General features: G+C 41.5%; 1 protein-coding gene across 1 annotated transcript in view; it reads right to left on the bottom strand.

The window, feature by feature from the left end:
- Nucleotides 1-364: 364 nt before the first annotated feature.
- Nucleotides 365-13,769, bottom strand: part of NDUFA9 (NADH:ubiquinone oxidoreductase subunit A9) — a 37,822-nt gene continuing 24,417 nt past the window's right edge. The window contains exons 7-11 of the mRNA XM_049624945.1: nucleotides 12,117-12,184; nucleotides 10,863-10,939; nucleotides 6,415-6,510; nucleotides 3,469-3,535; nucleotides 365-664 (exon numbers count right to left, since the gene is read on the bottom strand). Coding sequence (XP_049480902.1) covers nucleotides 494-664; nucleotides 3,469-3,535; nucleotides 6,415-6,510; nucleotides 10,863-10,939; nucleotides 12,117-12,184 — 479 coding nt within the window. The 3' untranslated portion in view covers nucleotides 365-493. The remainder of the gene's footprint in view (nucleotides 665-3,468; nucleotides 3,536-6,414; nucleotides 6,511-10,862; nucleotides 10,940-12,116; nucleotides 12,185-13,769) is intronic.

Genomic DNA, 13,769 nt, shown 5'->3' with positions numbered 1-13,769 from the left:
CAATGTTTTTACACGTACCGACTATTTTTAAGTGCATGTGGATGTCATTAAGATACATTTTTTTAAATACCTTGTGGAATAAGTTCGGATTAGTTATGGGGCACTAGATATTTTCTCAACTAATGGATGTTAAAAAGACAATCACATATCACTTGGGGTGATCACACTATCTTAACATTAAAAAGGGGTCCTCATCTTCCAAAACATATGCCAGAAATAGCCTGACATAGAGAAACTCAAATCCTTCCATATTTCAGAGAATAAGTAACATATGTCATTAAATACATATATTTAAAGAAACTGTGTTCAAATTCTAAATGACTGAATTTTTCGTTTTATAAGCCAAGAAAGAAAGGGCTGCAGCAGAATTTAACCTCAGATGGTTTAATAGAGGCATCACATTCACTATGTACAGGATTCTCCGAAGAAAGTGGGCTGGTCGCTTGCCGGGTGACCCAACCAGCACCAAAACCCCAGAGCAGCTCAGGGGCCACTAGAAGGTGACAGTCTTGGCCGGCTTCACATCTTCAATTTCAGATGACAGCCAACGGTATGTACGATGGCGCCGCAGCACCTCAATGGCCTTGAGTTCCAGGGGTGTTGCCTGAATTCCGAGGTCCTCCAAGCCAGGCAGGTGTGGCAATACCATGTCTGTGACGTGAAGCTTTGGACAGACAGAACCACAGAGAACACTGAAAACTGACCCAAACGTGAAGTGCTATCCCACCAACACTTCAACACTCAAGCTGGCCTGAGTCCCATTACCGAGACTTGTTTTCAAAGGATATGTGGCTGTTTTTGGTTCCTGGACCTCACTAAAAGCAGACCACAGAGAAAGAGTGCAAGTGGGGAAAAAAGGCAAGGTCACCATACAGCAGCACAAAGGTCCCCAGCACAACCCATGAGCACAGAACACTGGCTCTAGATGAGCCATTCTACAGACTGAAACAGAAATCAATCTGCAATGGAGATGCGCCAGTCACCATTGTCAGGGTAGCTTTACAGGAGGTTCAGGAAGAAAATAAAGTAGGGGCAAATGCAGAACTAGCCCATTCCCCAATTCTCCTTTCTGCTTCTGTTTTCACTCCTGAATTCGGGAGATAATTAGCATTTGTTCCTTGCTCATTAAGGGATAATCCATTAACCTTTGTGCTCCTGCTATACTTAGTCTGGTAGACTGATGCTCACCACAGATCTAAAACACCAAACCCATCTTGTTTGTAGAGGAGAAGGAGTTGGAAGACTTCCATGATCCTAGACCATCCAAAAGCATATGAAGACAATCAATCTGCATATAGAGCAGCATGCCCCTTCACCCACCTGACAAAGTCTGCAATCCTTTTACTAGAGTGCTGTGAGACAGCCTCCAAACCAAATCCAAAGCCCATTCAGCCTACTGTATCAACACCGGCTCCATTATCAGTGTAAGAGGCACATTAGCATAAGATACACTGAAGTGCTCTGACAGTCAGTCCTCCAGTCCCATCTGTCATGAACGTAGACGGGATAGATCTTCTTTCCAGACACAGCGTGTCAGAGGGGAGGATAATGCCTGCCCATTCACATCTGTTTCCTGAAGACTGTTTTCTCATCTTGTCTGCATTTTAAGTTTTAGGTAACATTCATAGGATAATTTGACTGTTCTGGTTGAGAAACGGTCAACAGGCCTTCAAAAGTAGAGATAGTATTGTATTTTCATTTTATTTCATGTCCTCCCTAGAAACACTTCTACACACGGTGAGGAAGACTAGCATGGGAGACAGCAAGACGGGAAAAGCCAGAGCTCTGGAGTCCAACTCAATGTAGAGGGACAAGAGAGGCAGCCAGACACTGGTCAAGAGACTGAGAAAAGATGGGCACCTGGGTGGCTTGGTCGGTTAAACATCCAACTCTTTGTTTCAGCTCAGGACATGATCTCATGGTTCATGACTTCAAGGCCTGCATTGGGCTGGGCTCTGTGCTGAAAGTGTGGAGCCTGCTTGGGATTCTCTGTTTCTGTCTCTCTCTTTCAGAGCCTGTTTGGGAGTGTCTCTCTCTCTCTCTCTCTCTCAAAATAAATACATAAACCTTAAAAAAATACTTAAAAAAATAAAAAAGAGAATGAGAAAGAAATGATTACAGTGGGCAGAGTGGAGACCTTTCTTACCTTTCTGGAAGATGAAAATGTTCACTACTATTACACACATTTTCAGCATAAAAAGTTGAAGAAAAATAAAAGGCAGGGAGAGGCAGGAGTAGTAACATCTGGCACGTATTCTGAGGGCTGCCTGAATAATACTTGCTGATGGTCTACAGCTGTGCTGCCCAGTACAGTAGCCACTGGCCAAATGTGGTAATTCTCATTTATACTTAAATTAATTAAAGTAAATAAATTTCAAATCTTCTTTCTGCAGCTGCGTTAGCCATATTTCAAATGTTCAACAGTCACATGCTGCTAGGGGTTATGTTTTGAACATTGTAGATTCTAAACCATTTCCATCACTGCAGAGAGTTATATTGGACAACACTGGTTTAGATCCAGAAAAAGAAAGGAATAAATCAGGGGAGAATGCCTAGGTTTCTGGCTTGAGTAACAGAGAGAAGAGTGACCTCGTTAATTAAGATGAGGGAAGCCAGGAGAGAAGCAGGTTTGCACTTCTATTTGTGGACACGTTCAGTTTCAGAAAACTGTAATATACCCAAATACATGGAAGAGTCTGCAGCTGGGTAGGGTGGGGGCGCAATTCAAGGCTGGAGATAAAAATGCAGCCACGAGCTTACAGACAGCAGCTGGAGCATGGGATGAGCTGAAGGTTGCTCAGAGGATGAGCAAAAATACAAAGGGCTGAGGGCAGAGCTCGTGGGTCCCCCAGCGTGTATAGATCAGGGAGGAGAGGGTAAGTCAGGAAGAGAAACCGAAAAGCATGGCCTAGTGAGAGGAGGAAAAGCAAGGGAACATGGAGATGGCCAGAAAACAGATTGGCAGCCAGGGGTTCAAGGAGAGAAGGGGTGATCATAGGTAATCTTGCAAAGAGCAGTTTGTGGGGGAGAAAAGGGAATAAAAGCTTGGAGTGGGCTCTTGCTGAGGTTAACAGCAGGAATAGACAGCTCTCCTGAAGGGCTATGACTAAAAGGGACCCAGACAAACAGGATGGTAGCCAGAAGGGACATGAGGGAGGGGAGGGTTTCATCTTTAAAAAAATGGAGCACTAAAGGCATGTTTGTGTGCCGTTGGGTATGCTCCAGCAGAGAAGGAAATCAGATCACATCCCAGAGAAGCTTGGGGAGGACGCACGCACTGGAGCAGGCCAAGACAGCGTGAGGTACAAGGCCCAAGCCACGGAGCTGGCCTCAGACAGGATAACAGACAAGAGCATGAAAATAACCCACGCCAGCAAGCAAACAACGATCAGTTCTAACTCCTCCAACTCTGCAGCTCTCGGCCCGGCACCTGCCCACCAGGCAGATGTTCACCACACTCACACTCACCCGCTCCACTTTATCCCTCGTTGTCCAGGGCTCAAACGGACTCATTTCAAAGAGTCGTGCTACCCACCTGGAAAAAGGAATAAATAGGGCATATGTGGTAAGCATCTCCATAGCCAATACTCAAGCGAGCCTGCAAGAAGCAAAAGGAGAGACGCTGCTGTAGAGATAGGAGTTCACTGATTTTTTGGGTGTTTTGTTTTTTGTGTTTTTTGTTTTGTTTTGTTTTTTAAAGAAAATAACCAACATCCTGGCACCACTACCTGTGAGGTTCCCCTCCCTTTCAAGCTACCCCAGCCTGACTGCCGTAACTCGTGGCACTCCTTACTCTTCATGAAGGATACAACAAATCTGAACAAATGAAAACTAAAATAAAGCCATTACTATGAACAAAACAAAAACTATCCAATGTTCAAATCTCATTTAACTTATCTAATCTAATTTAAACCTCAAACATTCACATATGCTTCTGTTAAGAATGCAGGGCAAGCTGAGTACTATGCTAGATGTAAACTGTAATCCTTAAAAGCAGGACCCCCCCCAAAGGAACCAAAAGAATTCAAAACTAAGGAGAAGCCTAAGATGTAGGGTGCAAACCAGGAAGCCACCCAGGACAGGAGAGCTGCCTGCCTCAATTAGTGCCATCTCTCCACTCTTAGTCAAAATAGAGCTCTCCTTATCTCTGCCACCGAGATCCTGTCAAGTACACTCAGGGCAGTGGGTTTCAGCTAGCGTCGAGGCCCCCAGGAATTCCCCAGGGCCCCCACAGAGAACTGGGGCACAGGCTGGGAGTCCATGCTTGGAGTATGACCTGTCAGTACAGCCAGACCAGCTCTGCTTTTATCTGATTGACCCAGTGGGCCTTCAGTGGGTCACGGAACACGGGGTTCCAGAGCTTTTTAAAAACTTAACATCATTCCAATGTGCATAAAAAAATGAAAAAGGAAGCTGAAGATTGGCCAAAATTTCTCCAGGAACATATAAAACCTCAGATTCCAGACCACGTGTCCCAGTGGCAGAAAAGGGGACTTTACTGGGCTACCACAGCTTAATTAAAACTCTCGGATAGGGGCGCCTGGGTGGCGCAAGTCGGTTAAGCGTCCGGCTTCAGCCAGGTCACAATCTCGCGGTCCGTGAGTTTGAGCCCCGCGTCAGGCTCTGGGCTGATGGCTCGGAGCCTGGAGCCTGTTTCCGATTCTGTGTCTCCCTCTCTCTCTGCCCCTCCCCCATTCATGCTCTGTCTCTCTCTGTCCCAAAAATAAATAAAAAACGTTGAAAAAAAAAAATTAAAAAAAAAAAAACAAAAAAAACAAAAAAAAACTCTCGGATAAACCGACTGTCTGTGCTCTGCTTCTACGCTGACAGACGACTTCCGCTGTCTATTTCTGTGTCCCCAGTGGGCCACTCTGTGTGCATACGCCAACTCCAGCTGAAGGTAACTCTCAATTTCATGCATTGCCGAGGAGACAGCGCCCGGCAATCTGGCTGACACCCCTGCCCTGTGCCGAAGCCGCTGACATCAGTGACCTCACCACCAACCCCAGTGGACGTTTGTAAGTCCTTTACCTCATGTGACTTTTCTGCAGCATTTCATCACACAAATACTGACAGAGCACCTCCTGTGTGTCAAGTACTGTTCTGGGTGCAGGAGATACAGATGTGAGGAAACAGCCAGGCTCCCCTTCTTGAAACAGTCATTTCCTCTTTAAAACACCCCCTTCCATTTGGTTTCTAGGCTTCCAAACACTCTACTTGTTTCACTTAAATGTCTGATTACTCATTTTGGGCCTTTCGGTAAATTCCCCTCACCCTGCAGATCCTCCAAATGGCAGTATTCTCTAAGCTACATCCTCAACCCTCCTCCTTCACATACATTATGTGCTCTTCCCTACTGATATCAGTCACTGAGTATCAAATGAGAATGAAGTAGGCAGCTTGAAAGACAGAACACTCTCAATAAATATTATCATCACACTGCATTCTACTTTTCTGACACCTCTGTTTGGTCACAAGCTTTCTGAGGGTTTAGTATAATATCTTGAGTTCCTAGTGCACTGCCTAAGACATAGGACGCATTTGATAAATATTTGCTGAATGAATGCAGGAGTGAACTGCCATGTTGGTTTACAAGTCAATCTCTGGCATGAGGTACCTAGGTGGCTCAGTCGGTTGAGCGTCCGACTCTTGATTTGGGCCCAGGTATGATCCCAGGGTCGTGGGATCGAGACCTGTGTTGGGCTCCGCATTGAGTGTGGAGCTTGCTTAACATTCTTTCTTTCTCTCTCCCTCTGCCCCTCTCCCTTGCTCGCACGCTCTCTCTCTCTCTAAAAATAAAAAAATATATAAAATAAAAATGGAAAAAATTTTTGAAAAGTCAATCTCTGGCAAACTGGATTTGAAAGTCTCCCTGACCGGACCACTGTTAAGTGACATAATTCTGAGATCCTAAACCTGCAAAAGGAAGAAGTGAACCAAGAAGCAGGGCAAGAAGAAAGAAGATAAGGCGACCACAAGGCCAAATCAACCTGGCTTCTTCCCCTTCCCCCAACTACATGATCAGACTGGTTTAATAAAGAAGGATCCCCTTTCGACGTCTGGTGAGTGGTATGAAACAGAAGAAAATCTCATTGCTCCTTTACACAACCTCCTAAGCAAGACACTTCTACAAATTAACTAAGTGGTTTCTATGGAGAGAATTTGAAGAACTATAGATTTTACCTCTCAACATACATTGTACTTCTCATCCACAGTAATCCACACTCCCTTTCTTAGACACCTCTGGTTCCATCCTAGACTAAGATCAAGACATCAGGAGCACCTCCTACTTAGAGATTCAGAGACTCCACTGTAATGAACATACTCCCTATAACCCTAAGTGAGAGAGCATTACAAACAAATGTATCGAGTTAGGTCTATTTTAGAAGGCATAAAAAGAAGCACTTTACTTACTGATAGGCAAAATGTGGCAGAGGGTATGGGAGGAAAGGTCTGTGAGCCATAGCAAAGACATACTGCACCAGGTCAAAAAGGAGGTACCGACTGGGCCTACAAAAAGAAAATTCATAGTTCTTCAAATTATTTGCTCCTTACAAACTTTCTTCCTAAATTTAACAAAATAACATTTTCTCAGTGAAAGAGGAAACACATAGGCACTGCAGTAAATACAGATTAGTACAAAGAAAAATCAACCAGAATCCCAAAGTTAGTATGTTTATATATCCTTACTTCTCATCCCCTTACATACACACGTTTTTATTTTTATAAATGTAAGATTGCACAGGCATCCTATTCTGTAATGTCTTTTTCATTTAACATTATCATGGTCACTTTTCTGTGTCTCTCAGTATTCTCGTGTATGCTTAATGACTGCATATATTGCAATGCGTGTAGTTGTAACTATTCGATAAATTCCCAGTTTGAGGGATATGTAAGCTATTAAAAATATTTTTTCTCTATAAGATAATGCCTTAATGAACATTCCTGCAGCAAACATTTGTACTTATCCAGAATTATGTATTTGTAATATATTCTAGAGGTGGAACTGGCTCAAAATATGCTTGGAAACCTTAAGGCTTTTACTGATACTTCCAAACTGCCTTCCAGAAAGGTCATATTAATTCCCATAAGATGCTACTAGCCCCCTTACCAACAATGAGGTTAGTCATAAAAAATAGGCAAACAAAACCTTGCCAATCTGCGAGGTAAGAAAAGTACCTCAACCTTTTAATTTGTGTTAACTTTCACTCTAGAAATTAAGTTTTTTTCTATAGGTTTGGCTACTGACGCTTCTTTCTTTTCTCTCTTTCCTCCTAAAGTCCCGTCTATAAAGAATAATTTGTAAGAATTCTTTATATTTTAATGACATAGTTGGAAATATTTTTTACTGTTTGTATTTTGCTTTGTAATGTTTTGTGGCATACCTAAGTTTAAACATTTCACTTAAGCAAAAGTTCTGATTTATGATTTGCCTTTATAGTTAGAAAATCCCTCTACTGTCACCAGTGACATAAATTTCCACATTTTTTTTCTAATGCTCTTGGGGTTCTTTAATCCATAATTTTGTGGATAACGTATTTTTATATTGATATAAGGAAAAGATGTAACAATGTTTACTGACTGATCTACCCTTTCCCCATATTCTGAAATGTCACCCTATCACATACTATATTCTTACATATATTTGAGATGGCTTCTGGACCTTCTATTCTATTCCACAAATCTGAATAGTTTTGTACTGGTACAACCTAGCTTTAATAATTATTATTGTTTATAATACATTTTAGTATCTCTTCACCCATTTTCCTAATCCCCTTTGCCTCAAAAAGCCTATGAGAGCTGAGAGCTGAATTCACACAATTCAGTGAGAAACTCAACATTCTGACATTTTAGCAAACAAAAACAAAAACAAAAAACATGAAAATGTCAGCTAGGGGAACATCAGACCAAGCCCTCAAACAGCATCCTTCGAGTACCAGAAGGACATGTAAGGATCACTGCTCAGCATGCATGCTATGCCAAAAAACAATCTGTAATCTTTACAACAACAGGCAATACTGGTATCATGGGTAAACTAATTACACGTAATGTACTTGCTCTTGTCCCCCAGCCGCCTCTCCACTATACTAGCGCAGCAAAGTCCCTCCTCTGGTTCAAGCGAGTATCTGCCTTCTTTGTGCCTGAACCACCAGCAAGATGGAGCTGCAGAGAAAATAACAGCTGGGCTACCTGGCTTCACCTATGTTTCTGATCACTAACTTCAAATGGAAGACTCAGTTCTGCTTTGCAACCCTGCCATGCTCTCCTAAGAGGTGTTTGTCCATTCTACCAGAGAATACCTCCTATCTTCAACTCGGTCCTCAAATTTTCCACTGACCTCTCTCACCCACCCCATCCTGCCTTTTAGCCGATGATCTCACCCACCATTTGTCTTTTCATCATTTTCTTAATGGTGCCTTCTGAAGTACAAAAGTTTCCCATTTTGGTGCAGTCTAACATCAATTTTTCCTTTTACAAAGTATGCTTTTGATATCACATCTAAAAAATCTCTGCCTAACCCAAGGTCTAGAACATTATTTTTCTTCCAAAAGTTTTTTAGCTTTAACTCTTACATTTAGGTCTCTGATATATTTTGAGTTAATGTTTTCATGTATTTTGTGAAATTAAGGGCCTATGTTCATCCTTTGGCATGTGGATTTCCCAGGACCACCTGTTGAAAAGACCATCCTTTCCCCACTGAAGTGTCATGACAGTTCTGTTAAAAATCAACCATCCATAAACACAAAGGCTGATTTCTAGACTATCTAGACTATTGATTCAGTTTAGTTAGAATAGAATATTCTTATGCCAGCATCACACTGTCTGGATAACTCTGGTTTGAGAGTTAAGTTCTGAAATTAGGAAACCTAAGTGCTCCAACTTTATTCTTCTTTGTCAAAATGGTTTTGGCTGTTGTGGATCTTTGCATTTCCATCTAAATTTAGAATTACTTTGTCAATTTCTGGAAAAAAAAAAAAAAAAAAAACCCTGCTGGAATTTGGATAGGACTGGCTTGAGTAGAGAGATCAATTTGGGGAAAGTTTCCATGTTAACAATATTGGCTCTTCCAGTCCATGAACATAAGATGTCTTTCCACTCATTTAACTCTTCTTTAATTTCCCTCAGCAATGTTTTGTAATTTTCTGGATACTGGTCTTATATTTGTTAAATTTATACCTAAACACTTTATTCTTTTGATGTTATTGTGAATACAATTATTTTCTTAGTTTTATTTTCAGATCGTTTATTTGCAAATATATGGAAACTGAGTTTTATATCTGATCCTGTACCTTGTGACCTCACTGAATTTGTGAATTAGTGCTCCCAGTTTTATGTGTATTATCAATAGGTACCTAATGAATGAATGACAGAATGGGCCAACATCATAAAATTAATAACTATGAAAAAACTAGGAGCAAAATTTAAGGTCTTATGCCTCTTTGCGTTAGCCTCAAAGTGTCTGAGAAATAAGCAAAGTTTTCCTCTGCGTTGACGAGACAAAAAGAGAAATGCAGACACGTATCCAGTTTCACACACACAAAAATGCCTGCGTTTCCATGTGTGCCAAACAACTATGACGTGATGCAGCCCAGCCAATGACTGTACTGGAGGGGGCTGGGGAGTGGTAAAGAGGAAACCGGTTAACTCATCACAGAGCTATTTCTACAGAGTAGGAAGCAAAGTCTGTAAAGCAATTTCTGTTCTTCTCTTCTCTAGAATCCTAATCTAAGTACCTCTTGACTAGAGCCCGATGGCTTGAGTCTAGTGATGTATGGGCTCTGCGCTGGACACACTTTGTGACTAATTCTCCTAGAGTATGTAACTAATTGCACTGAACTAGGGAACTCAAAGAGAGGCCTAGCCTGCAGCCACTAGATTCAGAAATACAATACAATCATTTGCACTGACAAAAATTTTACTAAATGAAATCTATAATAATAGTGAAACATAACAATGTATGAATTCACAATCCTGGGAATGTATACTATGCCTCCTGGCTTAGAGAGAAACGTGTCTTTTCTCTGGAAACAAATATTTCCTAGGAATTAAAGTTATCACTTAATTGTTGAATCAGATCTCCACCTTTCATGGAACATCAGGTGTCATTAGCTTGCTTCACTGAATGACAGGGTTCTGGACCAATTATTAAGTGGATTTTGTACTTTTCGGTTTGGCGGACTGAGTCTTAATTTTTTAGTCTTAGTTAAGCCAGAAAAAAGGTCCTAAACCCAGCTGTGACAAAATTTAATAAAATCAGGTAAGTTATACAGTTTAACTGTTTCCTATCTGTCCTAAGTGCAAAGACAGCATACCATAAATGATCAGTCTTGTGCAGCACTAACAACTGTATCGTAAACCAGGCCATTTCCAACCTTTTGGGGACATTGCAACACTCTATCAAAAGCAATTTGATTTTGCAACTGTACTTACTCCCTAAAAGTGTTCTGTTTGTGTTTCTGAATTTATAGTAACATCCTTTATTAAAAACATCACTGGAGTAGTACAAAACCATCCTTGGTAATCACTGGACTAAGTATATGTAATACACTAGGGCAGTTGGTGCTCAGACTTTGGTTGACAGAAAAATCACTTATTAAATCCGATTCCGTGGTTCACTCAAATCCTGATGCAACAGAACCATTCAGGAGATCCTGACAATGGTAGCTTTTGGACAGCTCTTTGAGACACAATGGCCTCAGGGCTAAGGGAATAAAATTTCTGGAATAAAAATAGTTGAACAAAGACACTAAAAATGCAACAAATACATCTGTTAGTGGTAGGTTTAGATCTTATTGTTCCTGTAAATCATTACAATTCATTCATTTTAACAGGTAGTTTAAAGTCAAACTCTAGCCACCTACCCAACAAAGGCAAAAGATTTCCCTCTGGCATCTGGATCCTTAATGGCATTAACAATTCCTTTTGATACATCTACAACCTATAAGAAATTGTAACACATGTTGAAGCAATCCTTGAAAGAGAGAAACGGAGAGATGGGAGAGGGAGGGAGGGAGGACAGAAGGGAGGGAGGTCAGAAAACAGGCCACAACAATCACAACCAAAAAAAAAAAAAAAAAAAGATAAAATGGCATTGTCTGTTTCCAGAAAGCCCCTTAAAGAACCCACTCCTCAAAAGCTCAAATGATCTGCACATTGGAAGGTTCACCTATATATTTTTTCTAGTCAGAGCACATTCACACTCAGGCGGCTGTCGAGGCCGTCTGATTTGACTTTGCCTACCATCTCTGCAATCTCACACCTTACCACTCGTTCCTCTAGCGCTGTTACCATGCTATCACAAACAAGTAGGCTGAATCCCATGGAACTGCCAACATTCTACCATTTTGCCTTTCCAAAATAATACTTTTATATGGTTTCAGATCCCATGGTTTTCAACTGGGGGCGATTTTGGCTCCCAGGGGACCTTGGCAAATGCCTGGAGACATTTTTAGTTGTCACAACTGGGGAGGTAGTGCTACTGCCATCTGGTGGCTAGGAATGCTGCTAATCATTCTACAACAGCCCCTCTGACAAAGAATTATCTGGCCCAAACTGTCAATAGTGCCAGATGAGAAACCCTGGTTCAACATAATATGGAACCCAACACGCTCTCTCCTCTGGGCCCCTGTACACGCTGTTCCCTCTGCATGAAATGTTCTTGCCCAACCCCCTCTCATATGACTTGCAGCTAGTCATCTTTAAGACCTCACCGTAGATGTCATCCTCTGGGAGGCTGTGCCTGACCCTCAAGTCTGGATTAGGTGTCCCTCTCTGCTGTAATTATATAAATCCTCTCCCTATCATAGCACTTACCACATTGCACGGCAACTGCTTTGCTAGCCTACCCTTCCAGCCTGGGGATAGCAATGTGTGTCTAGTTCATACCTCTATATGCCCAGTGACAGGTACAGCGTGCCTAGTACACTCAACGTATTTTCTTAAATGAGCAAACAAGTGAACACACAGAGAATACATGTAGCTCTTAAGTAAACTGAGAGGCAAGCAGTTGATGCAAGCTGAAAAGAAGAATGATGGAGTTACAGGATTAAGATAAAACCAGAATACTATGACCTGACTCTGAATCCAGCCAAAGCCCCTCCACCCAGGGTACTTACATAGACTGGTTGTTTCACTGTCTTCTTGCCCAAGGAAATAAGAGGTACACCACCAAACCAACGGATATCTGGCAGAAGAATGAGAAGTATTCTTAGAAAGCCTAAAGTCCTGGAAGACCCCCCCAATCTCCAGGTGCTCCAGGTTAGCATAATCACTTTGCATAACTGAAGTAATGGAATAGATGTAGCTGACTTTGAGAGAGCTAGTCGGCAGTCACTTGTTTTTCAGATAACAAAGATGGAAAGTAAAAAAGCCAAATCTTTAAGCACATGGACAGCAAGGGAAAGTGGTCAAATGGCTTGGCCACTTGATGCATGGCCACTCCCAAGACTGGAGTCTAAACTGCACCCCATACTAAGGAGGCACATAGGAATCAATAGATCAGCGGCACAACATAGGAAACCCAGAAAAAGACCCTGGGTTTTTAGTATGGGAATTTAGTAAATGATGATGCATTACCACAAATATGTGAGAAATGGAAAGATTATTTATACTACATGGTGCTGAGACAATTACTCTACTAATTGGGGAAAAAGAAAGGGAGGGAGAAAAGCCTCATCTCTTACCATAAACCAAAGTAGATTAAATGTAAAGATTAAAAAAACCTTATAAAAAAATTTTAAGGTAGACATTATTTATAAGAGCATCAAAAAGAATACAACACTCAAGAATAAACTTAATCAAGTTGGCTAAAGACTTGCACGCTGAAAACTAGAAAACACTGCTGAAAGAAATTAGTAAGTCACAAACAAATAGAAACACATCTCACGTGGAAGACAATACTGTTAAGATATCAAACTACCCACAGAATCTACAGAGCTAATGCAGTCCCTGTCAAAATCCCAATGGAGTATTCTGCAAAGTACACAAAACTACACCTTAAAATTCATATGGAATCTTCAGAGACCCCAAATAGCCAAAACTATCTTTTTGTTTTGGTATTTTTTTTTAATGAAATTTATTGTCAAATTGGTTTCCATACAACACCCAGTGCTCATCCCAAAAGGTGCCCTCCTCAATGTCCATCACCCACTTTCCCCTCCCTCCCACCCTCCATCAACCCTCAGCTTATTCTCAGTTTTTAAGAGTCTCTTATGGTTTGGCTCCCTCCCTCTCTTTTTTTTTTTCCCCTTCCCCTTCCCCATGGTCTTCTGTTAAGTTTCTCAGGATCCACATAATAATAAAAACGTATCGTACCTGTCTTTCTCTGCCTGACTTACTTCACTTAGCATAACACTCTCCAGTTCCATCTACGTTGATACAAATGGCCAGATTTCATTCTTTCTTATTGCCAAGTAGTATTCCATTGGACAACTTCTTTATCCATTCATCAGTTGATGGACATTTAGGCTCTTTCCATAATTTGGTGATTGTTGAAAGTGCTGCTATAAACATTGGGGTACAAGTGCCCCTATGCATCAGCAGTCCTGTATCCCTTGGGTAAATTCCTAGCAGTGCTATTGCTGGGTCATAGGATAGATCTATTTTTAATTTTTTGAGGAATCTCCACACTGTTTTCCAGAGCAGCTGCACCAGTTTGCATTCCCACCACAGTGCAAGAGGGTTCCTGTTTCTCCACATCCTCTCCAGCATCTATATTCTCCTGATTTGTTCATTTTAGCCACTCTGACTGGCATGAGGTGGTATCTCAG

This window comes from Panthera uncia, chromosome B4 (genome assembly GCF_023721935.1).
Source record: "Panthera uncia isolate 11264 chromosome B4, Puncia_PCG_1.0, whole genome shotgun sequence".
Classification (NCBI taxonomy): Eukaryota; Metazoa; Chordata; class Mammalia; order Carnivora; family Felidae; genus Panthera; species Panthera uncia.
This window is presented reverse-complemented; position numbering and strand designations above follow the sequence as displayed.